The sequence below is a fragment of the Capricornis sumatraensis genome, chromosome 1, assembly GCF_032405125.1.
Source record: "Capricornis sumatraensis isolate serow.1 chromosome 1, serow.2, whole genome shotgun sequence".
NCBI lineage: Eukaryota > Metazoa > Chordata > Mammalia > Artiodactyla > Bovidae > Capricornis > Capricornis sumatraensis.
Window position 1 is genome coordinate 103,406,225 of NC_091069.1, and position 27,165 is coordinate 103,433,389.

The 27,165-nt window shown below is 59.9% G+C and overlaps 3 protein-coding genes across 5 annotated transcripts; all 3 read left to right on the top strand.

Annotated features, from left to right (window-relative positions):
* The first annotated feature begins 717 nt into the window (after window positions 1-717).
* Window positions 718-10,708, top strand: SEMA4C (semaphorin 4C). 3 transcript variants are annotated; one of them, XM_068971499.1, is made up of 15 exons: window positions 718-783; window positions 3,617-3,762; window positions 5,208-5,356; window positions 5,679-5,741; window positions 5,877-5,975; window positions 6,050-6,146; window positions 6,264-6,380; window positions 6,463-6,614; window positions 6,699-6,874; window positions 7,156-7,300; window positions 7,397-7,619; window positions 7,750-7,862; window positions 8,913-9,070; window positions 9,165-9,235; window positions 9,364-10,708. In XM_068971499.1, exons 2-15 carry the CDS (start codon window positions 3,654-3,656, stop codon window positions 10,191-10,193), a joined length of 2,502 nt encoding a protein of 833 aa, XP_068827600.1. In that variant the 5' UTR covers window positions 718-783; window positions 3,617-3,653; the 3' UTR covers window positions 10,194-10,708. The 3 variants fall into 3 exon arrangements, with proteins under 3 accessions (XP_068827600.1, XP_068827594.1, XP_068827590.1); XM_068971493.1 differs by lacking the exon at window positions 718-783 and adding an exon at window positions 1,594-1,663; XM_068971489.1 differs by lacking the exon at window positions 718-783 and adding an exon at window positions 1,616-1,663 and having other exon boundaries at window positions 3,614-3,762.
* Window positions 10,709-12,451: 1,743 nt separating this feature from the next.
* ANKRD39 (ankyrin repeat domain 39) lies at window positions 12,452-18,765 on the top strand. Its single transcript, XM_068985442.1, has 4 exons — window positions 12,452-12,551; window positions 13,515-13,618; window positions 14,386-14,589; window positions 18,372-18,765. Exons 1-4 carry the CDS (start codon window positions 12,452-12,454, stop codon window positions 18,513-18,515), a joined length of 552 nt encoding a protein of 183 aa, XP_068841543.1. The 3' UTR covers window positions 18,516-18,765.
* Window positions 18,766-21,809: 3,044 nt separating this feature from the next.
* ANKRD23 (ankyrin repeat domain 23) lies at window positions 21,810-26,026 on the top strand. The gene is made up of 9 exons (XM_068987967.1): window positions 21,810-21,833; window positions 23,190-23,336; window positions 23,514-23,642; window positions 24,852-24,977; window positions 25,155-25,253; window positions 25,341-25,439; window positions 25,537-25,635; window positions 25,754-25,852; window positions 25,931-26,026. The coding sequence occupies exons 1-9, from the start codon at window positions 21,810-21,812 to the stop codon at window positions 26,024-26,026; spliced, it is 918 nt and encodes a 305-aa protein (XP_068844068.1).
* The last annotated feature ends 1,139 nt before the right edge of the window (window positions 26,027-27,165 follow it).

Genomic DNA, 27,165 nt, shown 5'->3' on the forward strand with positions numbered 1-27,165 from the left:
CAAATATGAGGGTACTCGCCTGTGGATTTACCTGCCCTTAAGAAAGCAAGGTCTAACTGGGACAAGGGGGTCGCACATCTTCTCCCACCCTGTCAACTGGAACAGAGCCTTCCCTGCCCACCCCTGCTGATTCACTGGCTCACCCCCTAGCTCCAGTATCTCCAAGGCCTCAGCTTTTTTTTTTTTTCTTTTTCTGGTGCAAAGGAGCTGGGAAATGCTGTGGCCAGTGCGGGAGAAGGGGCCTTTATGTATACCACCAAAGACCCAATTGTTACTGAATCCAAACTGGGCTGCTTTTCCCAATTATCTCCACTACTCTTCTGGTCTCTACTTTTTCTGATGCCAAGTTTTAACCCAGAACAAAAGCTCCTGTCGGGACTGATTTATAATCCAGATCTGCTGACAAGGCCCTAAAGGGTCCCTCCCCTCCAGGGCTGCACCATGCTTAAAGTTACCACTCAAGCCACTGGGCCACCAGTCTCTTCACCTCTGCCCTTTGTCCCTAGCTAGGAGGTGGCATCTGTCTCCAGGTCCCAGTGGGGTAGCCTCCCTGGGGTTCCTCTGTTCACCCGCCCAGCTCCGAGGACTAACTAGCTGGCAAGGAGGACAGCCCAGCACAGCCCAGGAGGCCAGAGCTACAAGGTACTTCTAGGAGCGGCTGTGGGCGGAGGCTCGAGACCTTCTCCAGCGAGGCTCCCCTCAGCCCGTTTCATCTGAACATCAGGGCTCATGTCACTTGCTATTCAGCCTTCTAGCGGCACCAGGAGGAGTCATTTCCTGAGGGTACGCTCAGCACAACTGGAGTCGAGGGTGGTTTCACCCGGATCAGGACGAGGGGTCGCTAAGCGGGTCCCTTCTGGAGCCTGCGAAGCAAGAGGCATTAGGTCTCCGGAGATTTGAGGCGGGGGTGGGGGGTGGGGGTGGGGGTGGGGTGTCCGTCTTCCTGGCTGGTGAAGTCCGTTCCGGTCTGATCGCAGGGCTCAGTGGGAGTTGAAGAAAGGAAACAGAATCGGGGGGGCCAAAAGACCACTCTGGTGCGCCCCAAAGAGAAGCCTGGGATACTCTCCAGAAGGTGGCCCGCCCACCTTCGTTCCAGTAACCATAGCGTGGGGAGCCTCTTAGACCCCTTCCCGAGCCGGGCTGCCCAGCTCGCACGGTTGGCTTAGGGGGACACTTCGGAAAAACCGGGTGAGTCCGACACCCGCCTTGCTAGGGCCCGATGTCCCTCCCCCGCCCCACCTCCCGGCGCGGTGGCGCAGATCTCTGCCGGGGGGCGCGGGGCGGCCTGGCACCGGGAAGGGCGGGGGTCCGAGCCCCCAGGCAGGGAGCAGGGAGGCGTGCGGGTCGCAGCCCCCTCCGGGGCGGGCCTTCGCGTCACGCCCCCGGCCTCCGACGACATCCCCCACCCCGCCTGACGTCAGGGGGGAGGTGGCGGAGAGCCTCGGCAGCGGCGGAGAAAGAGCCGGCGCCCGCCGCGGTGGCGCGGGGAGCCCGAGCCCAGGGGCGCCGAGCCGAGCCGGGCCGAGGGGCGGTGGCAGAGGGGCAGCGGAGCAGGGCGGGCAGGCGCGCGCGGGCGGGCGGGCGGCGGCGCGCGGGCAGAGGCGGACCGTGGTCGGAGCCGAACGCGAGGGCGGCGCCCGGAGATTCGAGCAGCGAAGAAGAGGTGAGTGAGGCCGGGGTTGCACGGGGCCAGAGCCAAGGGGCTCTCCGGGGCCGCCGCTTTGTCCCCAGACTCGAGCAGAGGACGCTACGCGCGCGAGGGACAGGGTCTGGGGGCGCAGGGAGGGGCGGCGGCGAGGACAGCTGTCCGCCCGAGCGCCTCCCTGCGCCTCCCGCGGGCTGCTTCGCGGGGGCTCGGGAGCGGGGCTAGTGGCGCCCGCAGCCCCAGCGTCCGGAGGCACGAACTGGCCAGGGGGGACGGGGCTCAGGGTGCGGGGGGTCCCTCGTACTGTCCGGTCCGCGCCCGCGATCTTTTCCAGGCCCCCGAACTGCCCCCGGCTCCCCCACCCCCGACGGAAAGTTTGGGGCGGGCTTGGACGGAGGCCGATGTTGTGAGATCGGATTTCCCTGCCGCGGCCCCCGGCCGCGCGCCCGCTCCGCTGGGGAGGCGGGCTGTCCTGGAAAGCCAGGCTCCAGAGCCGCGCCGCCCAGTCCCCGCCTGGAGCGCTCGCCCTGCAGCTGCTGGGGCGCCGTCCGCGGCCCGCCGCTCGGGGTGGGCAAGGGTGGGGGGCGCGCCGCCGGGACCCGCACCCCTCTACACACCGCCACCCCCGGGGCTGCCCGTTTCCGCCGCCCTGGGAGGAGTAGTGCCGGCAGAGCCTCGGAGCGCGCTGCGGGGTCCGGCCTGGGCCTGGGGTAAGGAATCGAGAGAAGGCTGGGAGTGTGTTGGGGGGGACGGGTTGAGGGGTGAACGCATCCCCGCTCCCTTCCACCCCCCGCCGCCCTTCCCGCGCTGGGGAACTGGGCCGACAGGGGGCGTCTGTCGGTCGGGCTCCGCCACGCTCCCAGCGCCTCCGCTTTGTTTGCATTCAAATCCCCGGAGCTGGGGGAGGGGAGAATCGCGGGGAACCCAGGACAGGGTCCCAACTGGACCCTTTGCTTTGGGGTGAACAGATCTTCAGCTTCTGTGTCTCTGTGCCCTGGAAGGCCGAAGCAGTGGAAATTAATCCGGATGGCCTGCCCGGCCGGGGTCCCGGAGCGATCCCTGAGTTGGGAAGGCTCATCAGACCCCGGGAGAGCGCAGCAGGCGCTGGCCCTGCTCCGGTAGCCCCCGCGGTTCAGGAGGAACCCCCCGACGCTCCCCGCGAGGTCCTTACTTCCCCCCGCCCCCGCCTGAAAGCGCCGCAGGGAAGATCCCTGATGAGACCAGAGATCTGTCCCGCACCGCTCAGCCCGAGGGCTGGTGTCTCCTAGGAGGCTGTGCGTGGAACAGGATGAAGCCCCGGTCTTTTCCACGCCCATCCCATTCCACTTCCTGCCTGCCTTCTTGGGCAACAAAGGGGCCTCGGGAAGCAGGGGGCCCCTCCAGCTCCCGGCCCCACTTCAGCCCTGTGATGTGGAACGGGGTTTTGAGCTCTGCCCGGCTATTGTCTGCGCTGGGGGAGGGGAGAGGCTGGACCGCGACCCCCGCAGGCCTGATGCACCGAGTCCTCTCTGGGGGGCTTTTCCTACCGCCTGCCCCACTTACAGGTTCATCCCCTTTGGGCTGGCTGGAGCCCCAGTAGGGCCAGGTCCTGATCGCAGAGGTTATTTTAAGAAATCCTTCCAATCTGTCAGGCCCGAGTGGGGGAGGAGGGTCCTCTCTTTATTTTCTTAAACAACTTCCTGTAGAGGAAAAGTGGGGGAGGGCCGGAGGATCTTTGAGTGTCCACTCTTCCAGCTGACTCGGCTCTCGTCCCCTCAGGGAGACCCCATGGTCCTTTGGAAGCTGTGGGGAAGAGGCCAGGTGTGGGAGGGGACTAGGGGATGGCTCCCAGGGCTGGGGCGGCGGGGGGGAGCCCTGGGGAGGCCTGATCAGACCTTCTGTCCTGTCAGTGCCTCCTGGCGGGCTTGTGCGGGCCCCCTTCCGGTCTGTTTTCTCTGGCTATGATTCTGACCCTTTCTTTTCCCCCAGCAGGGCAGCTGGCCTGGAGCTCAGAGCCGGAGTGTGTGCCATGGCCCCACACTGGGCCGTCTGGCTGCTGGTAGTGGAGCTGTGGGGCCTGGGCCTTGGGGCTGAGGTGTGGTGGAACCTGGTACCCCGCAAGACGGTATCCTCTGGGGGTGAGTGTCTGAAGGCTTGGGAGCAGAAGGCCAGGAGGGACTGCTGGGGGAAGAGGGGTGCTAAGGAATTGCCTTCTGGAACGTCTGGCTTTATTCTGCAGTTGGGCTCAAGGCTCTCATGTACGTGACACAGCTTTCTAAGAAATGTGAGTGGCTCTAGGAACCCAGAACTGGTCGTCCAGGCCAGGATCTGGGGTGGCCCTCCTTACGCTTAGGACCTGGCTGCCTTGTTATCCAAGAGTGATCATTCTGTGTCTCTCTCCCCACATCTCACTTCCGGAATTTTCCCTAGCACTGAGAGCCTAAAGAGAGAAACCTGAGCCAAGATAAGCACGAAGCAAAGGGTGTTACCACCCACTCCCAAGTCTTCAAGCTCTGTGCCCCCAGGAGCCCCCTTAGCAACCCTGATCCTGATATGATAGACTCCCCCTTCTGCTGACCTGATACTCGTGCCATCTGATGGCCCTGGGTGGGGTGTGTGCATGTGCACATGCTCCTGTGGGGGAGGGGGTCAGTGGCCTGACAGCCCTTCTGTGCACACACGCCTGCATGCAGAGGTGATGTCAGGTGTTTGTATCATCCCTGCGCTCTGGGGACCTGGGATGAGGTCACCTCCCACAGGCTCCTCTGTGCTAGCGAAGCCCTCCCTTGCTGGTCTGTGTCTGGGCCCATCGTTGGCTCCAGACACTAAGGGTGGTTTAGGGGGACCCTGAGGACAGTCCAGCAGCTATTTTGGGGGTTGACATGGGAATCCTGTGGCTACATGAATGTCGTGGCACCCTGCTCAACGGATGGCAACAGGTCTCCCCAGCCCCAGGCTGCAGCACCATCTCTGGTCCCCAGCCTCTGGTTTACCCCGCCCTCCCTGCCCTGGTCTCCACATTCCATGGCCCACTCTGCTTGTACCCTAGCAGCCTGCATTTGGGACCCACTGGAGGGAAGGGCTCTCTGAGACAAGGAACGCTCGCAACTTCCGTCCATCCTGCCCAGCTGGATCACAGGGCCAGGGCAAGGCTGGACCCTGGTGGGGGCAGCGGGCAGCAGAGCAGAGAAGGATGCAGCGACGGAGGAAGCGGGGGCGGGGTGGGGAGGTGGCTGCTGACCCTGAGAGTGAGAGCCACCAGGCTGATGGTTTCCTCTGGCCGGAAGCTGTGGCTGAGATTTCCTTCCTTCCTTCCTCCTCTCCAGCCCAGATTTGCCTCCCTGGGTGGAGAAAGCCAGGGAGGCTTGGGTGGAGCTGTCAGAATCAAAAGCCTATTCAGAAAATGCCCCTTATTGCTGGTCAGAGGAGCTTGGCTGGCATCTGCTTGTGGGATGCTGGCTCTAATGTGCAGTGACCACTGCATAGAGGAGGGCTAATTCTGGGGGAGAGGGGATGCCTGGAGTCCCGGGAAGGTCCACTCACCCCAGCCCTGGTCACTCCGGCCTTGGCCTTGTCCCTGCAGAGCTAGCCACGGTGGTGCGGCGCTTCTCCCAGACGGGCATCCAGGACTTCCTGACGCTGACCCTAACCGAGAAGACGGGGCTCCTGTACGTCGGGGCCCGGGAGGCCCTGTTTGCTTTCAGCGTGGAGGCTCTGGAGCTGCAGGGAGTGGTGAGAGGTGGGGGAGCGGGAGGCACACAGGGGTGAGAGAAAGGACCTGGGGGCTTCGCTTGGATGGGCTGTCCCCTGGGCTTGGCCGCCCCCGCCCCATCCTCCCTGGTGAGCATGTCGCTTCGCCTGCAAGTCTGCAGCACTCGCTGGGACCGCTGTGCTGGGGGAGCGGGGGCCCTGGTCCTCTCTGGAATAAGCTCCCAGAGAGTGGGGACAGTGTCTTCCCACCCGGAGTCCCCATGTTGCTGCCACGAGCGGTGCTGATGACACATGCTTGGTGTGCACCTGCAGCGATGCTGACGTGTTCCCTCCCTGTCCTCAGATCTCATGGGAGGCGCCAGTGGAGAAGAAGGCTGAGTGTATCCAGAAAGGGAAGAGTAACCAGGTCGGCTCTCTGGGACCTGCTGGCGGGCGGGGGGTGCATGATGCACGCTCTTTCCGCTCCGTCCCAGTGGTGGTCTGGGTCCCGGGGTCCCTGTGTTCCAGGCACTCAGACTAACAGATGCCTCTCTGTCCCCAGACGGAGTGTTTCAACTTCATCCGCTTCCTGCAGCCATATAATACGTCCCACCTGTACGTGTGCGGTACCTACGCCTTCCAGCCCAAGTGCGCCTACATTGTGAGTGCTGCGCCCCTCCCCCAGGCCCCAGGCCTGTCCCTGTTGCATTCTCATGGCCGTGTCCCCTCCCCCAGGACATGCTCACCTTCACCCTGGAGCGGAGCGAGTTTGAGGATGGCAAGGGCAAGTGCCCCTATGACCCGGCCAAGGGCCACACCGGCCTCCTTGTGGGTGAGTGGCTGTCCCATTGCAGGTTGGGGGTCCCCAGGACTTGTTCCTGCTCTGGGACCACGTGGCCTGGGTGTCTGCACCTCGCTTCTGCATGGGCTGACCCCGTGTCTCCTGTAGACGGTGAGCTGTACTCGGCCACGCTCAACAACTTCCTGGGCACGGAACCAGTCATCCTGCGGAACATGGGGCCCCATCACGCCATGAAGACTGAGTACCTGGCCTTCTGGCTCAACGGTGAGCCCTGAGAAGCCAGCTAGGTGTGGGAGGCACCTGGAGGGCCCGATGTCTGGGCTGACACACCTCCCCTTCCCCCCAGAACCTCATTTTGTGGGCTCCGCCTACGTCCCAGAGAGTGTGGGCAGCTACACGGGGGACGACGACAAGGTGTACTTCTTCTTCAGTGAACGCGCTGTGGAGTATGACTGCTACGCCGAGCAGGTGGTGGCCCGTGTGGCCCGCGTCTGCAAGGTATAGACCGCCGAGGCGGGCAGCCCTGGGTGCCCGGCAGCCCAGCAGGGCTGACCGGCCGCGGTGTCCCCTGCCGTTCGCCAGGGCGACGTGGGGGGCGCGCGGACGCTGCAGAGGAAGTGGACCACGTTTCTGAAGGCACGGCTGGTGTGCTCTGCGCCCGACTGGCAGCTCTACTTCAACCGGCTGCAGGCGCTGCACACGCTCCAGGGTGCCTCCTGGCACAACACCACCTTCTTCGGGGTTTTCCGGGCGCGGTGGTGAGCTGGCCAGGAGCCCTCGGGGGTGGGAGGAGCGGGTCTGTGGGTTAGGGGTGGTTGATGGGGCAGGCCTCTCGGGGAGGTCCTGGGGGTCAAGCAGGACGTTGGGCTCCTGCCCCTTTCACCACCCCTCCGTGAGAGGTGACCCAGTGGCACTTTGAGCTGCCACCACATCACGTGTGGCCATGGCCTCCTTGGGCTCGGGCCCTCCCTTCCTGCTGCACGCCCTGTGCTGTGGGCACCCAGCTCTGACCCTTGGGGTCCCTCCCTTGCTGTGACAGGGGCGACATGGACCTGTCAGCAGTCTGCGAGTACCAGTTGGAGGAGATCCAGAAGGTGTTCGAGGGGCCCTACAAGGAGTACCACGAGCAGGCCCAGAAGTGGGGCCGCTACACCGACCCTGTCCCTAGCCCGAGGCCCGGCTCGGTGAGTTGTCCCAGGCGGGGACGCGCACACCTTCTCTGCTCTGGTGCCTTGCCCTCTGGGCTGACAGCTGCCCCCCAAACCCTGCCCACCCCCCAGTGCATCAACAACTGGCACCGGCGCCACGGCTACACCAGTTCCCTGGAGCTGCCCGACAACATCCTCAACTTCATCAAGAAGCACCCACTGATGGAGGAGCAGGTGAGGCCTCGATGGGGCCGCCCCCTGCTGGTGAAGAAGAATGCCAACCTCACCCACCTGGTGGCGGACCGGGTCACGGGGCTTGATGGAGCCACCTACACGGTGCTGTTCATCGGCACAGGTGGGTACGGATGTGGCAGCTTAGGGATAGGCAAAGGCCTGTGTGCCTGAGGCAGGGAGATCCAGAGACAGCCCCACCCCAGGACCCTCCTGCCCTTTACTTGACATCTGTTCCCCCCCCACTCCTACAGGAGACGGCTGGCTGCTCAAGGCTGTGAGCCTGGGGCCCTGGGTTCACCTGATTGAGGAGCTGCAGCTATTTGACCAGGAGCCTGTGGAGAGCCTGGTCCTGTCCCGGAGCAAGGTAACCATCAGGCCCCACCCACCGTGTCCCCGCATGGCCCCCAGGGGCGGGGAGATGCCCGAGAGGGGAGCGAGAACGCTCTCGTGGAATCTGCACTCTGCGGGCACCCTATACAGCCCGGTCCTGACGGCACTTAGCAGCTGTTTTCAGGCCCCTCGGGGGGGCTGTGCCGCCGCCCGCCCAGCCTCATGCCACTTTGGCTCCTGACGCCCACGTGATGCCTTTTTGCCTGCCATCCCCAGCCCCCAGCATAGTCAGCACTTCCCTGAAGTGCTGCTTGAAGCTTCCCTTCCCCAGCGCCTCCTTGCCCAACACCTCTCGTCCCTTGCCCAGCCCCTCTCGTCCCTTGCCCAGCGCCTCTCGTCCCTTGCCCAGCCCCTCTCGTCCCTTGCCCAGCCCCTCTCGTCCCTTCCCCAGCCCCTCCCGTCCCTTCCCCAGCCCCTCTCTTCCCGCATGTCTGTGGCACTTCCACATGCTTGGCGTTTCCCAACTCTGGAGGCTCAGGTTGTTCCCCAGAACGTGGAATCATGGCAGAAAGAAAGCCTGTAGTTGCAGAAACACACAGATTGGCTATCTCCATTGAAACAGGAAAATGCTTTATGCTTTGCTGGTGCTATTGTGAGGCTGACGGGATCTGCGGAAACTGAACTTCCTGCGCTATTTATACTATTCTGGAGCTGTGTGTGTGTGTGTGTGTGTGTGTGTGTGTGTGTGAGAGAGAGTGAGTGTGTGTGAGTGTAAGAGTATGTGTGTGTGCATGTGGGGGGGGACTGTGTGTGAGTGTGTGTACGTGTGTCTGAGTGAGCAGGCACAAGGATACTTCTCAGCCTCACAGGTCTGCTGTTCCTTTCTAACAAGGTCACAGCTGTAAGGGGCTTAGGATTGCTCCTGGCTTATAGTAAGTCCTGAGTGCCTTCCAGCCCTCAGATTTCCCGCTCTGGGACGTGAGCACAGCCCACTTCCTCGGCCCGGCGCCCTGGCAGTCATCCGAGCCCCCGCCCGGGCACGGCCCGGACCTGGCTCAGTCTCCGTCCTGTGCTTCTCCGGCAGAAGCTGCTCTTCGCGGGCTCCCGCTCCCAGCTGGTACAGCTGCCCCCAGCCGACTGCATGAAGTACCGCTCCTGTGCCGACTGTGTGCTCGCCCGGGACCCCTACTGTGCCTGGAACGCCAACAGCAGCCGCTGCGTGGCCGTGGGCGGTCACTCCGGGTGAGGGGGGCTTCTGCATGTGCGGGGACCAGCGGGGAGGGGAGGGGAGGGGGGCTGGAGCCGGGACACTGACGGATCCCTCTCCTCGCACCAGGTCCCTGCTGATCCAGCACGTGGCGGTCTCGGATACCTCGAGCATCTGTAATTTCCGGGGCAGTAAGAAAGGTAGGCTGTTGTCTTAGCCCTCCTTCCAGGGTGTACGGGCCTCGGGGGACCAGAACTGGGGTGTCATTGTCCTCCCTCGCCCTGGGCATCTTGCACCCCACTGACTCTCCTTTTCTCCGCCACTACAGTCAGGCTTACGCCCAAAAACATCACAGTGGTGGCGGGCACGGATCTGGTGCTGCCCTGCCGTCTCTCCTCCAACCTCGCCCACGCCCGCTGGACCTTCGGGGGCCGCGACCTGCCCGCGGAGCAGCCCGGCTCCTTCCTCTATGATGCCCGGCTGCAGGCCCTGGTGGTGATGGCTGCCCAACCCCGCCACGCCGGTGCCTACCACTGCTTCTCGGAGGAGCAGGGGGCCCGGCTGGCTGCTGAAGGCTACCTCGTGGCGGTGGTGGCTGGCCCGTCAGTGACGCTGGAGGCCCGGGCCCCGCTGGAGAACCTGGGGCTGGTGTGGCTGGCTGTGGTGGCCCTGGGCGCCGTGTGCCTGGTGCTGCTGCTGCTGGTTCTGTCCCTGCGCCGGCGGCTGCGCGAGGAGCTGGAGAAAGGTGCCAAGGCGGCCGAGAGGACTCTGGTGTACCCGCTGGAGCTACCCAAGGAGCCCACCAGCCCCCCCTTCCGGCCCGGCCCCGAGACGGACGAGAAGCTCTGGGACCCTGTGGGCTACTACTACTCAGATGGGTCCCTCAAGATCGTGCCTGGCCACGCCCGGTGCCAGCCTGGCGGTGGGCCCCCCTCACCGCCCCCCGGCATCCCCGGCCAGCCCCTGCCTTCTCCGACACGGCTCCATCTGGGAGGTGGCCGGAACTCCAACGCCAACGGCTACGTGCGTCTCCAGCTGGGAGGGGAGGACCGCGGCGGCCTCGGGCATCCTCTGCCCGAGCTCGCCGACGAACTGAGGCGTAAACTGCAGCAGCGCCAGCCGCTGCCAGACTCCAACCCCGAGGAGTCCTCAGTATGAGGGGGCCCCTCGGGCGGTGGCCTGGGAGGCACGGCTCCCTACGTTTTTGCACAGGCACCAGCTACCTCAGGGACATGGCATGGGCAACTGCTCTGCCCGGGACCGCCCGGCCATGAGGACCTGCTCTGCCAGCACGGGCACTGCCACTTGGTGTGGCTTACCAGGGCACCAGCCTTGCAGAGGGCACCTTCCTCCTCTGTGAGAGGCTGTGGATCACAGACGCGTGGGACCCCAACAGCCAAAACCTTTCAAGGCAGAAGTTGCAGATGTGGGTGTGTTTGTGTACATATGTGTGTGAATGCAGATGTGTGCACATACGCCTGTGCGTGCGTGCGTGCATGTGTGTGTGTGAGAGGCAGTCTTCCTGTTTCTGTCGAGTCTTCCCTTGGCCTCGGGTCCTCCTGGTGGGTCATTGGCGCTATGAAGGGGAAGGGGTCGTACACTTTGCCTCTCCTGCCCCCACCTGTCCCCAGTAGGGGGCAGCCGTGTACATATGGGGGTGGGCCGGGCAGGGTGCTGTGCCCCTTGGGGGGAATCAGGACTCTGGGGTGGGGCCTGGTCCTGCTCCCAGGGCTATGAATGTGTTCAGGGTGGGGGGGAGGGAGGTGCAGCCTCCTGTGTGTTTGGGGGGAAGGGTTGGGAGGGGCCTCCCACTTGGCCCTGGGGCTCAGTGGTGTTTTATACTTGTCCTCCCTGGCAGGGCTGGGAAAGGCTGTGTGGTGGGGGGGGAGGGGGGGAGGCGAGAGGGGTGGGCATGCTGGGGATCTGGCATTTCCTCTCCCAGCCCTAGGAGGAGGGCTCCCAGCAGTGTAACTTATTGTGTCCCCGCGTATTTATTTGTTGTAAATATTTGAGTATTTTTATATTGACAAATAAAATGGAGAAAATGAAACTGTTCCTGTCATGGAGATAAGACACTTGGGCTGAAACCTTCTGGGTGCCAAGAGGGAGGCTCCCTGTGGGCTGAGTGGGGCTGGACCGGCCCCCTTCCTGCTTGTGCCCCTCTCTAGAGAGGGGTCCAGAGGCCAGGCTCCAGTGTTTTCCCACAGTGGTGGGTTGGGCTGGGAACCAGACCAGGGCCTCAGCCTCTGGGGAGCCAACCACGGCTTCTGGCCAAAGGGAGAAGTCAGGGCTTGGGGAATAGAAGCAGTAGAGGGGAGGGGCCTGGCTTCCCAGGACTCCGGGAAGGGGAAATGGGAGTGGGGGCCGCGGAGAGGAGCTTCCTAGAAGCAGCTTAAACTTGTGCGGACTGGCTCATGTGAGGATGGGGCTCCCCACCACTTTAAGGGAAGAAGGATTACTTTCAGCCTTTACCTGCAGGAATGTTAGTCTTGAATGCTTCAGATAACCATGCAATATGGAACTTCCTCCACTGCCACAGGTAGGCACCAAGCCCCTTTGCTTTAGGAAGGAGCCTGTCCAGGGCCAAGATATTTTTAAGAAAACCAGGACCTAGCCTGGCTTCTGTAATTCACGCCCACACACAGGCAGTGGAAATGAAGAGTCCTCTGTACCCTTGACCAGTCTAGGGGACCTGCTGCGGCTGGAACAAGCTCCTGCTGTAACAGAGGCCTGGCATCTGCTGATCTGAGCAGCTAGCTTCCTGCATGGTCAGTAACCCACAGCCGAAGCAAGTTCATTCAGTAAATTAGGTGCCCGCTGCGGGGTGACGGTTCCAGTTTCCTTTCCCTACCCACTCCCCCCGCCCTACCCCGGGCCTACTTGCAGGTGGTTTCAGGAGCCAATACAAGTTGTGACCATCTGCCTCCCATGGCGTTTCAAGAAGTGGGCAGCAGGGACGAGAGGAAGGAGGGGGTCTTGGCCTTTCAACTTGGTCAGCGCGCGGCCGTGGGGACCCATCAACCTGAGTCCGAGATGGTGGGGAAGGGCCTTGGGGCCCGCCTGGTGACCCCCGACCCTGGGGATCCCGGTGGGACCAAGAGAACCTGGAGGGGGCCACATACAAGGCCGGCTGCCCTCCCCAAGAGTCGGTCCTGGGTCTCCGCGGGCGCGCCCGGGCCTCCGCTTAGCCTGGGACGCCCTCTCGTGGCCGCTTCGGGCCGGCGCGGCTCAGCGCCGCAGGTCCCGCCCTGCCGTCGCGATTGGCTCCCGCGCCCAGACTCAGACGCTTGATTGGTCGGCCCCGTGGCTCGTGCGGACGCCGAATGGTCAGACCGGGCGGTGCGCTGAGGCCGCGCCCATGCCGGCCCGTGGCGGCGCCCGCGCCCGGCAGCCGGTGGGCGGGCGCGGAGAGCGACATGGCGGCGCCGCGCCCCTGCGCGGATGGCCCCTGCTGCTCCCACCCGAGCGCGGCGCCCGGCGTGCAGCAGACGCTGGACGAGATGGACTTCGAGAGGGGTGAGGGGGTGCGCGGCTCTGCCGGCCCGGCGCCTTCCGGCGTCCGCAGGCCCCCGGGGCCAAGGAGGTGGCCATGAACCGGGATCCCTGGAGGGAAGCTGCCGGGGTGGGGATGGGAGCGGGTCTGGTCGGAGAGCCCGCCGGGGACCTGGCGCGAGCTTGGCAGTAGAAACGCCGGCTCGTCTGCGGGTCGGGAAACAGGCATTGGCTTCGGTAACTTTCCCCGGTGGTGCGCCGGGATCCGACTCCCCACCTGGTGCGACCCCGGGACACCCAGGCCCGCTCCGGGGGTCTGAGAGGGACCGGGAGGCAGAGTCTGCTTCCAGGGTGCTGCACTCACCCCCAGGGTATGGAGCTTCAGACCAGGGGGCTGCGCTGTTCCGGGCTGTTTGTCGGGCACTGCAGGTGTCATCCTTACGTGTGCGTCAAGCGGGGTGAATGCTTTGCCCCATACTATCCATGGTGCCCGCAGCTGTGTGCACAGAGCCTTGCTCTGTCTGGTTCCCCAGCACCCACACGGCCTGCCACCTTTGCTCCCGACTCTGCTCAGGCCTTCCAGCCAGTCCCTGAGATGTGTGTGGGGTTCCGAGGACTCTGAGGATTCCACAAATTAGATGCCTGCTCACCACTGTCCCTGTGGTTTTCACTTTGGGCTGACACCTGACAGTGTTTGCTTGTGACTGTATATTCAAACATCTCAAATAGTACTTTATCCAACACTGGTGTGTTTGAAGTGGGGGAGAAGGGAAGTCGTGTCTGGCTAGTCTCCTGGTTAGACAAGCCCCTGGTCTGTCTGGCTCCAGCACCCCTCAGTGCACAGCTCAGAGGAGGTGCTCAGGTCACATTTGCTGAGCAGACGAATTCCCATTTGGTAGATGAGAAGACTGAGGTCGAGAGGTAAAGGAAGTGCTAGAAGCCCCCAGTCCGTGAACATTATTCAGTGCTTGGGTTGTGCCTCTGCAGGAATCTGGTCGGCAGCCCTGAACGGAGACCTGGGCCGAGTGAAGTATTTAATCCAAAAGGCAGCGGACCCCAGCCAGCCTGACTCCGCAGGCTACACCGCTCTAGTGAGTTGGGAGGAGCCTCAGCTCTGGGTTCCTGCTCTCTGGATGGGGATGATGTTTGCCGTTTCCCTTCTCCCACTCTTTCTTCTCTCCCAGCAGGGTTTCTGTTTAAGCATCTTATGAACCTGGGTTTTTTTTAATTAGCCGAGGTGCTTTTCACTGATTGTTTAACATCATTTTCATAACCGTAAAGAATCCACCTGCCAAGGCAGGAGACACGAGAGACCTGTGTTCCATCCCTAGGTCAGGAAGATCCCCTGGAGAAGGGAATGGCAACCCACTCCAGTATCCTTGCCTAGAAAATCCCATGGATAGAGGAGCCTCTTGGGTTACAGTCCTTAGGGTCGCAAAGAGTCAGACAGAACTGAGCAACTAATACTTTCACTTTTCACTTTCATAATGATACTGTGAGATAGGATTGGTAATTATTGAGACTTCCCCAGCAGTCCAGTGGTTAAGATTTCACCTTCCCGTGCAGGAGCATGGGTTCTACCCCTAGCTGGGGAGCCAAGATCCCACATTCCTGGGGAGTGCTGAGCCCGAGTGCCGCGAGGAAAGATCCCGCATGCCACGACTAAGACCTGACACACCCCAAAATAAATAAATATATTTTTAAAAAGGAGTGGTTATCACTCCCACTTTGCAGTGGCTGAGCCTGAAGCTAGGCGTGCAGGCTCGCCCTGGCCACCCAGCTGCCAGAGGGGGCTCCGGCCGCCGCTGCACGCCTCACCCAGGGTTCTGCCTCCTGACCCCGGCTCTGTTCACCACAGCACTACGCCAGCCGCAATGGGCACTATGCCGTGTGCCAGTTCCTGCTGGAGAGTGGGGCCAAGTGTGATGCCCAGACCCACGGGGGAGCCACCGCCCTGCACCGCGCCAGCTACTGCGGGCACACGGACATTGCCCGGCTCCTGCTCTCGCACGGCTCCAACCCCAGGCTGGTGGACGCCGACGGCATGACCAGTCTGCACAAGGTGCGTCGCCTCTCAGAAGTTTCACAGGCTGCAGGAACTTCTTGTCTGTTGTCATTATAAAACCTAGAACATGGGAATTCTCTGGCTGTCCAGGGTTTAGGACGTGGCATTCTCACTGCTTGGGCCCAGGTTCCATCCCTGGTCAGAGAACTAAGACCTCATAGGCCACATGGCATAGCCAAAAATAAAAAAGGTATAACATGTTCATGGTAGAAAACATGGGGATAACAGAAAAGTGTAAAGTAGAAAATCAGAATCATTTGTAATCTCAGTGCTCACCTATCATCACTTTAGGATTAACATATAATTTTCCAGCAAGTTTCCTGTGCATGTAAATTAGTACAAAACATAAGGTGTCATTTTCTTTCTCTTAGTGATGCATCCTCAATGCTTTTTTCACGCAGTTTTCTGAAACTTGTACCTACCTTTGCCTGTCCTAGTCCACTTTCCACACTGTGACCAGAGTAATCATTTAATTAAAAGTTTTCTGCCTAGAAACACGTACCCACAGTGAACAGCTTGAGGAGTACAGAATACCTGCTCTGGACACAAATTCGCTCCCTGCCCCCCTTCTCAGCAGCTCAGTCTTCTGGGTCACTTTATTGACTGGGGGATTTCTGCAGAAATTAACACCTATGGCTGGCGATTTTTCTTTCACCAACACTTTGCAAGTTATTGGGCTTCCCAGGTGGCGCAGTGGTCAAGAATTCGTCTGCCAAGGCAAGAGATGTGGGTTTGGTCCTGGGTCGGGAAGACTCCCCTGGAGGAGAAAATGACAACCCACACCAGTATTCTTGCCGGAGGAGCCTGGCGGCCCACAGTCCATGGGGTTGCGCAGAGTCGGATGTGACTGAGCGCACGCATTGTGGGTTATTACATTCAGCGGTTACCACCGGACACGCCTGTAAAGTCTTCTCATTTTTGTGAAACGTTGTCTTCAGTCCGCTCTGCTGTCGAAGCAAAGGAGCATTCTCTCTTCTTGCTGGTCTAGTATTCGTATCGTCTGAATCAGGACTTTATTCTGGAGAGCCAGCATCTTCTTAGACGCTAGCATATCTGTCACTGGAGGATTGCAGAAAGTATCTTCATAAAATTCACCAAAAAATTCTTCACTCAAAATTTCTCGATGCATTATTTTTGAAAATTTTACATTTATGATATATACAGTGTTGGGATAGGAACCTAATGGAGCAAAATGTGAATGATGATGACGATTATGTTGCGTAATGAACCCTGGTCAGTTTTAAACTCCAGCAGTGCACAGTGAGTTAACTGTATCACTGTCTGAAAGCGTATTGATAGGTCTCCGGTCAGTCATGTGTTAGGTCATCCCCTGTTGCTGATTTCTTGTTCATCTTTAAAAGGCAGTTGATGCATCCGTGAGGCCTGTGCGTATAATCTGGTCCTCTCTTAGCCCACTTGATCTTCTCCCAGAGCCATGGTTTAAAGCGCAGTTCGGACCACACCACGCCTTAGAGTCCTCTGGAGGCTTGCTTCTACCGAGTCCTTAAGCTGGTTAACAGGCCTTCGGGGGTTGGCCCCTGCCTACCTGGCAGCTTGTCCTGAGCTCCTTCCCGGCCCCTTGCCTGTTATGCTCAGACCCTGCTAGTTGTCTTCAGCTTCTTTCTTTTTCTTTTAAGTAGTTTTATTTATTTCGTTATTTTTGGCTGGCTGTGTGGGCTTTTTTGTAGCTGCAGCAAGCAGGAGCTCCTCTTCGTTGTAGTGAGTGGGCTTCTCATGCAGCGGCCTCTCTAGCTCTGGAAGACAGGCTGTAGAGATGTAGGCCTCAGTGGCTGCAGCCCCCAGCTCCGCACCACAGGTCCGGTCAAGTGGTCCGCGGCTTACCTGCTCCTCGGCGTCTGGGGTCTTCCCAGGTGAACCCATTTCTCCTGTGTTGGCAGCAGACTGTTTACCACTGAGCCACCAGGGAAGCCCCCATCGCCCATCTCTTGAACCCACTTCTGCATCCCTTGCCAGCCACAGGCAGCGGCTCCTGCTGTCCGGAGGCCTCTCCTTTCCCTTTGCCCTCTGGCTTGTGTCTGTTCTTCTTTCTGGACCATCACACGCTCAGAGAGCCTTCCTCTTCCTCGCGGAGCGCAGCTCCCCCCACCCGGATGCCCAGAGCACCCTGCACCTGACTCCTGCCTCTCTTCCCTCTTGGAGCCCCCTCTCCGTGATCTCTGCCTCTCTCACTGGGGCGGCTGGAGTTGGCCTTGTTTCCTCTTGCAGCCGGAGCACCAGGCTCAGATGCCGAGAGAGCAGCTGGGGGCCCTCTTGTGTGGAGACCCTTGCTGGTTGGAGAGGCAGATTGCTCATTTCCCAGTGGTCTGAACCGGTGTTGCTCGAGTGTTTCACCACCACAGCGCCCATGATGAGTGTTGACAGGCAGGACACTGCCGGGACGGACCCAGCTGCTTTCACCCACGGCTTGCAGCATTCTGAGAAATTCAGAGAGCAAGTATGTGTGAGGACTCTGAATCACCCGGCCCTTGCTTCCATTCTCCCTCCCTCCTGCAAACGTTGGCACCTTTTTTTTTGCTAAAAATTATTTGGAATTCTCACAACTGCTCATAATTGAAGCAATAATATTCAGAACCCCGGGTCTGTCCTCATCAAGATATTTATGCCTAGTAAAGATAGATTCAAATTTGAGATGGTGTTGGGTACTAATATTTGATATCCTTCAGGAGCCCTTGTCTGTTGGAAGAAGTGGGGAATAGCGTGATATAGCTATTGAGAGCTCGAACTTTGGGGTCAGACAGACCTGACTTAGAATTCCCCAGGCTGCTACACTAGCTCTGTGACCTTGGACAAGTTACTCAATTTTTATAAGCCTCAGTTTCTTCATCTATAAAATAGAAACAATAGTATTTCTTACCTCTGATGGTTATTGGAAACGTTGAATAAGATAATCTGTGTAAGTCACCTAACTCTGTTCTTTTTTGGAGGATGTGAGTTAGAATTGACATCCAAACTGTTTATCTCAGAGGGAAGAGGAGAAACCTGGGTAGTAGACCTGTTTCTCTCTGCTCATCTGAAAGTTCCCCAGGACAAGGGCCGTGTCCGATACGTCTTGTGCCCATGGTGTCCCCTCTAGACAATGTGCGTGTTTGTCTAGATGCTTAGAAGTCCAAGGTTCTACACTTGCTCTTTTGGGGGGCCTTTCTCGTGGTAGCGAGTGGAGGCTACTCTCTAGCTGCGGTGCACAGGCTTCTCGTTGCAGAGCCCGGCTCCAGGGATGTGGACTCGCTGTCCTGTGGAGTGTGGGATCTTCCTGGGCCAGGGATTAAGCCTGTGTCCCCTGCGTTGGCAGGCAGATTCTCAACCACTGGACCACTGAGGCTGGGGCCCGCTCTCCTTGTCCTTTTTTTTCCCCTCTTTGGCCACACCTGGTGGCATGTAGGATCTTAGTTCCCTGCCAGATCCCTGTGGCCCATGGAATTTTTCTGGACCAGGAGTTGAACCTGCACCCTCTGCAGTGTAAGTGCAGAGTCTTAACCACTGGATGGCCAGGGGCGTCCTCTGAACTTGTCGTTAATGTTCAGGCTTGAGCCACGAAGCATGGCCCCTGAGTAGAGGGCACAGGAGGGAAAGCTCAAGCTGACTTCCCGAGCGGCACCAGGGCGCCCCAGTGCCCTGCACGCGCATCATTGGCAGGAGTCCAGGGAAGTCTGCTCAGCCAGCCAGCAAGGCCTACTGTAGGACCCGAAGGGCCCCAGACGTGGAGCGAGAAAGAGCGGGCGCAGTGGGGTCAGCTTTTGATCGGGCTCCTCTCCCCGCAGGCTGCCGAGAAGGGTCACACGGACGTCTGCTCCCTCCTGCTGCAGCACAGCCCAGCCCTGAAGGCCGTGCGGGACCGGAAGGCCCGGCTCGCCTGTGACCTGCTGCCTGGCAACAGCGACCTGCGGGACCTGCTGGCCAGCTGAGTCGCCGCCTCCCGTCTCAGTAGCGCTCGGAGGACTCGGACAGCTCTCCCAGCCCCCACCTGGACAGCACCCGAGTCGCAGGGCGAGAGCCCGAGGCCGACGGACCGGCAGAGCCTCATTCTGGCCCCTTAAAGGGAGGGAATTCAGATTGCGGGGGCTGCCAGGGTGACTGCCTGGACAGATGATCGTATTCTAAATTAGCTCATGTGGAAACATCTATCCATGTAGAAAAAATAAAGTTATCGCCTTACCTCATCCCCTGCACAAAAATAAATTTGGAGTTAAGACCCAAATCTGAAAATATAAAACTGCGTAAGCATGAGAAGCAGCTATGGATTACGTGACACGTGAAAAGCTGCTTTCTAGCCAGGTGACCTTGGTACAAGTCACTGTACCCATGGTGTCCCGTGGCCCCATCTCAGGTAGGAGTGACTGGTGGGGGGTCCCTGTGGGCACGAGACAAGTGGAGACCTGAGGAGCACTGACGGGGCGCCCAGAGCCTCGCAGGCAGCATTTGAGCTCCCACCTCCCGAAAACGTGGCCCACACCTGCATCTATACCGTAAGTTCATTCATGTTAACCGAGAGACTGCCGCTGCTGCTAAATTGCTTCAGTCGTGTCCGACTGTGTGCGACCCCATAGACAACAGCCCACCAGGCTCCGCCGTCCCTGGGATTCTCCAGGCAAGAACAGTGGAGTGGGTTGCCATTTCCTTCTCCAATGCATGAAAGTGAAAAGTGAAAGGGAAGTCACTTAGTCGTGTCCGACTCTTCGTGACCCCATGGACCGCAGCCCACCAGGCCCCTCCGTCCACGGGACCCTCCAGGTGAGAGTGCTGGCGTGGGTGCCATCGCCTTCTCCGTCTGGGACTACAGGTGCTGCTGCTTTATGTTGCGTCCATTGCCAGTTTCTAGTGAGGCGGAATGCCTGTCTTCGGTGACCTTGTTCAAATTTAAATTTTTCAATTTCTAAATTTTTTCCTTGATTCATAGGAGTCATTTATGTACTTTGGATATTGGTCCTTTGTTTTGTATATATATCCACATAGATCTTTTTCATGCTCTCTTAACTGTGTTTGTTGTTACCTGTTTATGAAAATTGGTACAGTGGATGGCAGTTTGGCAATATCTACTAAAATTTAAGTGAGCAAGACCAATACTTCTAATTTCTCTGTAGCTCCCTAGAGAAATATCCATGTATACAAAGTGTGTGTGCGTGTGTGTGTGTGTGTGTGTGTGTGTCTAGAGAAATATCCATGTATACAATGTGTGTGTGTGTGTGTGTGTGTGTGTGATCTTAGTTCTCGCACCCAGGATGGAACCCGCATACCCTGCATTGGAAGCACCGAGTCTTAACCACAGGTCCCCAAAGATGTCTATTTACCGATGCATTTACAAAGATGTGCACTGGAGCATGGGGTGAAATGTTGAAAACAGAAAATTAGAGCTAAACCCAGTGCTCCCAACAGGGGGACAAGTAAGACTCCGGCCTTGGAACCACATGGGCAGAGATGAGGTTCCCGCCCATGAGTGCAGCCTGTGCCGACGTGGAGAGAGTGCTGAGTCGTGACCACAGTAGAGGAGGTGGGGCCACATAGGAACACAAACACACTCACACACACTCAGGAGGAGTGTCAGGAGGAGGTGTGTGAAATTGCACCCACTGTTTCCCCAGGTAGGGATCCTGAGCTTGATTTGTGGACTTAGGTAATTTTTTTCTTTGATAAAGTAATACCAACAATAAATTAATACTAGTTAGCTCCATGTGAGTACCATCAGTCTTCCGCTGAGCATTTCAGATGCAGCGTCGATACCCTCGCCCTGGGATATTGCAGGAGAGGAGTCGTGGTGTCCGCGGCAGGCAGTGGAGTCTTGAGTTCAAATCCTGCTTATTTTTGTCGGTTTCACCTCACTCTCCTCCAGGTAACTCTTCCCTTCCTCAGGACCACAAGCCAAAAATCACCTTTGAGAAAAACACCCTGGGCTGTAAGCACAGAAGAGTTGCTCTAAAAAGCCCTGGGCTCCCCAGGTCTGGGAGCTCAGAAGCTGTGGTTGGGCCCTCAGCGGCCCTGGGCCCACAGCTCTCCCTCCCCCGCGCCCGTCCTGCTCAACTCTGCTCATGTGGCTTCAAGGCCAGAGTCTTACCAGCTATCAGGTTTCCTTTCAAAGGTCAAGGCAGAAATTCAAGGCACAGCTGGGTGGAAGGCATGCTTGGTGTCTTAGGGAGAATCAGGAAGGTTGACCAGTAGCTGCAGACGAATTGCTTTGCAACTGGGTTAACGGTTAACATTTGTTCTTGGACCTGGAGCGCGTCTGAACCTCACCTTGCTGGGGAAGGATGTGCCCCAGGCCCAGCAGGGTGTCTGGCTGGGGACCTGCATGTGAGCCATGGAAGTCTCTTCCAGAGGCGTGAGGTGCCAATGACAGACTGGGCTTGGCTCCTGATGGTGGCCTAGCTTAGTACGTTGACCTTGATCATTGGAGTGGTGAGGGGGCAGGGGGTTGCCTGGGGAAGGAAACCAGTGGGAGCAGCCAGGTTTCAGGTTGGAAACTGGCTGAGAGGTGGGAAGTCACTTGGTTTCTTCCTGTAGGAGCCAGGAAGCTTCCTGAGGCAGAAGTCAGCCTCTTTGGCCTCTCCCGTGGAGGTCCGCTTCAGGATTCTGGCCTCCTATTGCCAGGGTTGTCACGCCGTCTCCTGGGGTCTCCCTCCACAGCAACGCGGAGGCTCACACTTCTTTTTCTCCATGGTGTCTACATTTAGGAGCATGCCTGTGTGCCAAGTCGCTTCAGTTGTGTCCGACTCTGCGACCCTATGGCCCGTAGCCCGCCAGGCTCCCCTGTCCTTGGGATTCTCCAGGCAAGAAAACTGGAGTAGGTTGCCATGCCCTCCTCCTGGCTGACCCAGGGTTCAAACCAGCCTCTTCTGCATTGGCAGGCAGATTCTTTACCACTAGCGCCGCCTGAGAAGCCCACACCTGGGAGAATAGGAGACATTTCCCCTTGAGCCTGGGCTGGTGGCCCCGCGTCCGGGATGTGTTGATTGGTTGAAGCACCGCTGAGTAGGTGCGGGATGGGGGTGTCTGAGGATGCAGCTGACTCAGCTCAGAACAGCTCCTGCTCCTGCCTGCCCGGGCTAAGTGCCCGAGGCAGTATTTTGGTGAGTTACGGAGCCACAGAGTTATCCGGCCCAGGCCCAGGCCTCTGCCTTGCCCTTCTCCCGCCCGCCGCTGGCTCTACTATAAAAGGGTTGAGCTGCGCGGCTCCTCTCACTAGGGGCCTGAAGAGCGGGGGGACCATGAACTTCAGCATCCAGCAGTTGGTGAGGACTTGGGGCTGGGCGGCGGGGGCCGGGCAGTGGTCTGGGCGCCCCGGGACTGTCTCAGCAGAACGAGGGGGTCGGGCAGCTGCTTCGTGCGGCCTGAGGAGGTTTGAGGAGTAGAAACGTGCGGTTCCGTTCTGGTCGGTCTGCCCAGGTCTCACGTGAGGGGCTAGGGAGCGAGAGAGGAAGACAGGAAGGGGCCAGGCCACGGTCGTCAGGAAATTGTTTGAGTTCAGTGGGTTCTGCCCTTGACTGTGGTGGCAGGAGTGGGAAGTGGCACGCTACCCCGGGAGACACGAGTGTGGCCGGGCGCTGGCTGAACTCAGCTGTGCTGCTGGTCGTGGGGAAGCGGTCTGGAGGGTCTGCCCGCCTTGGCTCGGGAGGGGAGACGGTGCTCGCGTTCCCTGGGCAGTGAGAAGCAGGGACACCGGTGGCACTTCAGGCTGTCTTGCGGGAGGCCGGGCATGGAGGCCGCGGGCGTCACTTCACCCCACAGGCCCCACTGCCAGCCAGTTCAGCCTGTGCTGGGAGGCGGGTTGCAGGGCCCAGGAACTGTTCACTTTAGAAGGGAATGGAATAGAGTGCCATGTGGCTGGAAGCCGTACACTCTGCCATCCTATCATTCCAGCCTCTTCTCTCCCCTCAACTTGCTTCTTCCTGGGTGATGCCAGCTTCTGAATCCTGGGGGCGGGGGCCAGGGGAGGGAGAAAAGAAGAGTTTGCTGTACAATGGGCTCCACCCTAAGCACAGCCCCAGTAACTCACTTCATCTTCGGCACCAAGGAAAGAGCTAGCTTCCCAAAGAGCCGTTGAATGCAGGGATTTGGCATTTTACCCAGGAGGCATCTCCGCTGTCCCCCTACCCCCTGCCCCCACCTGGGGTCAGGTGGCAGTGTGGCGTGATCTGGTAGGAATGCAAGGACAGCCACCCACGAGGGAGGCCCTGAGCTCACCTGGATGCGGCCCAGCAGTATAAATAGATGCGGTGTCAGGCGCCCGCTGCTGGGTTCTGCTGACAGGACAGAGTGGGCAGCAGCCAGCTGCCCTCCTGGGTCTCAGACGATGCTGTAGGTGGTGAGAGCCCAGGAGCGGGTGGACCGCCACGGCACTCTGCACAGGTCCAGACAGGCTTGTTGATCTTCGTGTGTCAGCTCCTGGCAGGACCCCCCGTCCAGCACAATTGTGTTTTCTAAGTTTTGTCACTTAGTCGTGTCTGACTTCGCAACCCCATGGGCTGTGCAGCCCACCAGGCTCCCCTGTGCATGGAATTCTTCAGGCAAGAAAACTGGAGTGGGTAGCCATTGCCTTAGGGCTCCTCCTAATTTTCCCGAGTCTTTGTCCTCATCTGTCCCTACAGGTAAGTGGAGAGAGAGTTGAAAGGACGAAATTGGAATGTGGACATGGAGTTCCTGATCCTGGAGGGGGGCTTCGCAGCTGGAGGCTGGGGCCCCAGGAGGCCGAGGCCCGGGAGAGGCAGAAACTGGACGAGGAAAAGAGGAGGAGAGTGAGTGGCCGGAGGTGGCGGCCGGGGGGGCTGGGTGTGGGCACGCTGAGCGGCGGGGCTTGGGGGCTGATGGCCTGGGTGGGCACTCCTGCTGCCTAAAGACAAGGGTGAGACCAACCAAGAGATGCCCCAGGGCTCCAGTGGCTGACGGCTGGCATGGTCCTATTTCTGCCACAGCTTGAAAGATTTAACAGTTCCAGAACTAACTTGGAAAACCTGGCTGATTTGGAAAAGTTGGTTCAAAGACGGAAAGAAAAGCGACTGAAACGCAGGGTCCCCCCCAAGACACCCCAGCCTGAGGTCAAGGTGAGTGAGGGTGCCACACCTGGGCTGGAGTTCATGAGCCAGAGCCTCCTGTCCCCATGAGAGGCTTGGGGAGGAGCTGCCCAGCTCTCACCTGGAGACCACTTTGCCCTGGCTCAGTCTGCCTTAGCTGCTGGCAGAACAAAGTACAAGCTGGGGGCTTAGACACAGCTGTGTATGTAAGGTCTGCTCAGAGGCCGGCAGTCCGAGGCCAGGGGTTCATCTCTGATGAGGGCTGGTTCATCCCGGGGCTCTGGGGTGGATCTGTCCATGCCTCTCCCCAGCTTAGGGGTTGGTGGTAATTTGCTGTCATTTCCTTGGCTTGTGGACGCACTGCCCCGTCTCTGCTCTGAGCTCACACGGTCCACGAGGCCTCCCCCACGTGCATGTCAGTATCCAAATGTCCCCTTTCAGTAAGGACTTGTCGTATTGGCACAGGGCCCACCTACTCCAGGATGACCTCGTCTTTCAGTTACAGCTACAGGGACCCCATTTCCCAGTAAGGTCACGCTCAGAGTGCTGGGGTTAGGACCGTAACATATGAGCCTGGAAGGGACACAGCTCAACCCGTGACCCCACCCCATACCTGCTCAGTCTTCTGTTCTTTAAAGCTTGTATTCATTTACGTAATTGGCTGTGTGGGGTCTTAACTGCATCATTCTGGACCTTTGGTTGCAGCGCATGGACTCTCTAGTTGTGGCTCCCAGACTTTGAAGCGCACAAGCTCTGTAGTTTTGATGTGTGGGTTTAGTTGCTCCGGGGCATACGGGATCTTAGTTCCCTAATCAGGGATGGAACCCATGTCCCCTGCTTTGCAAGGGAGATTCTCAACCACTGGACCACCAGAGACGTCCCTGGGGGCAGGTTTTTTTAATCTGTTGTTTGTATAAGCTGATAGTGCGCTGGTCCTCAGCCGGCTCTCTGGTTAGACTGGTGAGGCCGTGCATCCCAGCAGCCTCTCGAGTGAGTGGGCCTTGTCCTTGAACTTACCTGGCTTTCCTGGTGGCTCAGATGGTAGAAGAATCTGCCTGCAATGCAGGAGACCAGGGTTCGATCCCTGGTTCAGGAAGATTCCCTGGAGTAGGAAATGACAACCCACTCCAGTATTCTTGCCTGGAGAAAACCCATGGACAGAGGAGCCTGGCGTCTGTAGTCCATGGGGTCACAAAGAGTCAGACATAACTGAGCAACTAACACTTTGAATTTACTCAGCCGCAGCCACAGGCCCAGCAGGAACCCGTGGGCCTGGAGGTGTTCCTGAAGGCAGCTGCCGAGAACCAGGAGGCCCTGATTGACAAGTACCTGGCGGACGGAGGGGACCCCAATGCCCATGACAAGGTAGCAAGGGTGGTGCAGGCATGGTGAGCGCCTTGGAAACCACGGGCTTTTGCTTCATGGGGCACAAGTCCCGTGGTGCCTCCTGAGTCGGGAGGGAGTGGGGCTGGGAGCAAGGTCATGTGGTGGGACCGCCAAGGGTGGCCAAGCTTCCCGCACCTGACCTCCCGCTCTCCCCAGCTTTACCGCACGGCCTTGCACTGGGCCTGTCTGAAGGGTCACTGTGAGCTTGTGAACAAGCTGCTGGAGGCAGGTGCGGCCGTGGACACTCGGGACTTGGTGAGACCCAGGGAAGGGCCACCCCCACGGCAAACCTCCCACTCGCTTCCCCAAACATCAGGGTGAGTTGGGTGCTTCTGTTTGCAGCTGGACAGGACCCCAGTGTTCTGGGCCTGCCGCAGAGGGCACCTGGACATCCTCAAACAGCTGCTTAACCGGGGCGCCCAGGTCAACGCCCGAGACAAGGTAAGGGCACAGGCCGGGGGGAAGCCCATGCTCGTTAGGGGTCGGGACGCAGCCGTGCCAGCCGGCGGTGACACCGCCGCCCTCACTGCTCCCTCAGATCTGGAGCACGCCCCTGCACGTGGCTGTGCGCACGGGACACTGTGACTGCCTGGAGCACCTCATTGCTTGCGGGGCCCGCATCGACGCGCAGGACAAGGTCAGTGTCTGGTCACCAGAGGTTGGGGCATCTCCCCACCCGGGGCTGGGGACTGAAGGAGCCCAAGCTCAGCCATGCGTGGTGCCTGCTGACCTGCCTGCCCCGTCCCTCTCGACAGGAAGGCGACACGGCTCTGCACGAGGCAGTACGGCATGGGCGCTACAGAGCAATGAAGCTGCTGCTGCTCTATGGGGCTGCGCTGGGCGTGCGCAATGCGGTGAGTGCGGGTGGGCAGCTGAGCGGAGTGGGCGGCTCGGGGACGAGAGTGGGCACTGAGCCAGCGCCCTCCTTCCAGGCTTCGGTGACCCCAGTGCAGCTGGCCCGGGACTGGCAGAGGGGCATTCAGGAAGCACTGCAGGCCCACGTCAGGCATACCCGGACCCGGTGCTGATGACCTGCGGGGCCGCTCAGTCTCATTCCAGCCCCATCACCTCCCGCCCTCCCCGTGGTCCTTCCTTGGTACACCCTCCCACCCCGGCCTGACCCCTCGTCTCCAGGCAGCCCTGTCAGACAGGGCCACTCCGAGAGGGGGACAGGTAAGAAAGCCTTCCTGCCTCCAATCTGCGGCTGAGCCGTGCCCAGCAGGGCGCTAGCTGGGGGCCAAGGCAGAGGACCCGGGTATGCAGGGCAGGGAACTGGGTCCAGACAAGGGGCAGCAGGGGGTCGGCGCCAGGATGGAACGGGAAGGGAGCGAACCTCAGGCTTCCGGGGCCAGTGCAGGATGCAGCTCCTGTGTCCGCTGGGCCTGCGGCCCGGAGACGACCAGGCTCAGCCCTCCACGAGGGCCCGCCTGCCGTCAGGGGTGACATGTTGCGTGGCCAGCGCCATCCGGGCCACACAGGTGCCCTTGGGCACAGGTTTCTCCAGGGGCCTCAGTTCCTATCAGCAGCAACCCTGATAGCGTCCGGAGTGGCTCCAGACGCTTTAGCCTTGAGGCTCTGAGCTGGGTCTGCTGTCTGGAGGGGGCTGCTCAGCGGGTCTGAGCCCCCCAGCACAGAAGGCCAGCCCCAGCCTGGTTGCCTCAGCAGCCCCAGGGCTGATGAGCTGGAGCTAACGTTAACCCCAGGGAAGCCTTGTGCTTTGGGTCAGGCCCGCCTGCCGCACTCGTCCGCCAGGTGGCAGCTCCTTGCAGAGGAAGCGCCCGGGTGCTGGGGGTTGCTTGTGGCCCACTCAGCTTCTGGGGCGGTGGCCCGTGACCCTGCTCTGCCCTGGGCGTGGACGCCCCCTGGCCCGAGCGCGGCACCGTGGCCTGGCCCCTGTGGCCACGCCGCTTCACCCTCCTTCAAGGCAGGACGCGGAGGGCTCTGAGCTCACCTGCTCCTTCCCCTTCTCCCCTGACGAGGTGGCCTAAGGCCCAGCCTGCACACACTCCCCAGGCTTCCTCTTAGCACCCTTCCCAGGCCACGCCGCGCACACGCAGACTTGTGCCTGTGCCGCTGGCGGGGCTGGGTCCTGTAACGCCAGAAGCCAGAAAGCAAGCCTTTGAGAACAACTTTGCCCCAAATGGAGAACCACAGGCAGAGTGACGGG

Excerpts from the sequence above, each read along its gene's own strand:
- ANKRD23 (XM_068987967.1), top strand. The coding sequence starts at position 21,810 with ATGAACTTCAGCATCCAGCAGTTG. Across the intron at positions 25,254-25,340 it reads CCGTGGACACTCGGGACTTG|CTGGACAGGACCCCAGTGTT; the intron begins GTGAGACCCAGG and ends TTCTGTTTGCAG. Across the intron at positions 25,636-25,753 it reads GCATCGACGCGCAGGACAAG|GAAGGCGACACGGCTCTGCA; the intron begins GTCAGTGTCTGG and ends CCCTCTCGACAG.
- SEMA4C (XM_068971499.1), top strand. The coding sequence starts at position 3,654 with ATGGCCCCACACTGGGCCGTCTGGCTGCTGGTAGTGGAGCTGTGGGGC. Across the intron at positions 6,615-6,698 it reads GTGTGGCCCGCGTCTGCAAG|GGCGACGTGGGGGGCGCGCG; the intron begins GTATAGACCGCC and ends GCCGTTCGCCAG. Across the intron at positions 9,071-9,164 it reads GCCGTGGGCGGTCACTCCGG|GTCCCTGCTGATCCAGCACG; the intron begins GTGAGGGGGGCT and ends TCCTCGCACCAG.
- ANKRD39 (XM_068985442.1), top strand. The coding sequence starts at position 12,452 with ATGGCGGCGCCGCGCCCCTGCGCGGATGGCCCCTGCTGCTCCCACCCG. Across the intron at positions 13,619-14,385 it reads CCGCAGGCTACACCGCTCTA|CACTACGCCAGCCGCAATGG; the intron begins GTGAGTTGGGAG and ends TGTTCACCACAG. Across the intron at positions 14,590-18,371 it reads GCATGACCAGTCTGCACAAG|GCTGCCGAGAAGGGTCACAC; the intron begins GTGCGTCGCCTC and ends CTCTCCCCGCAG.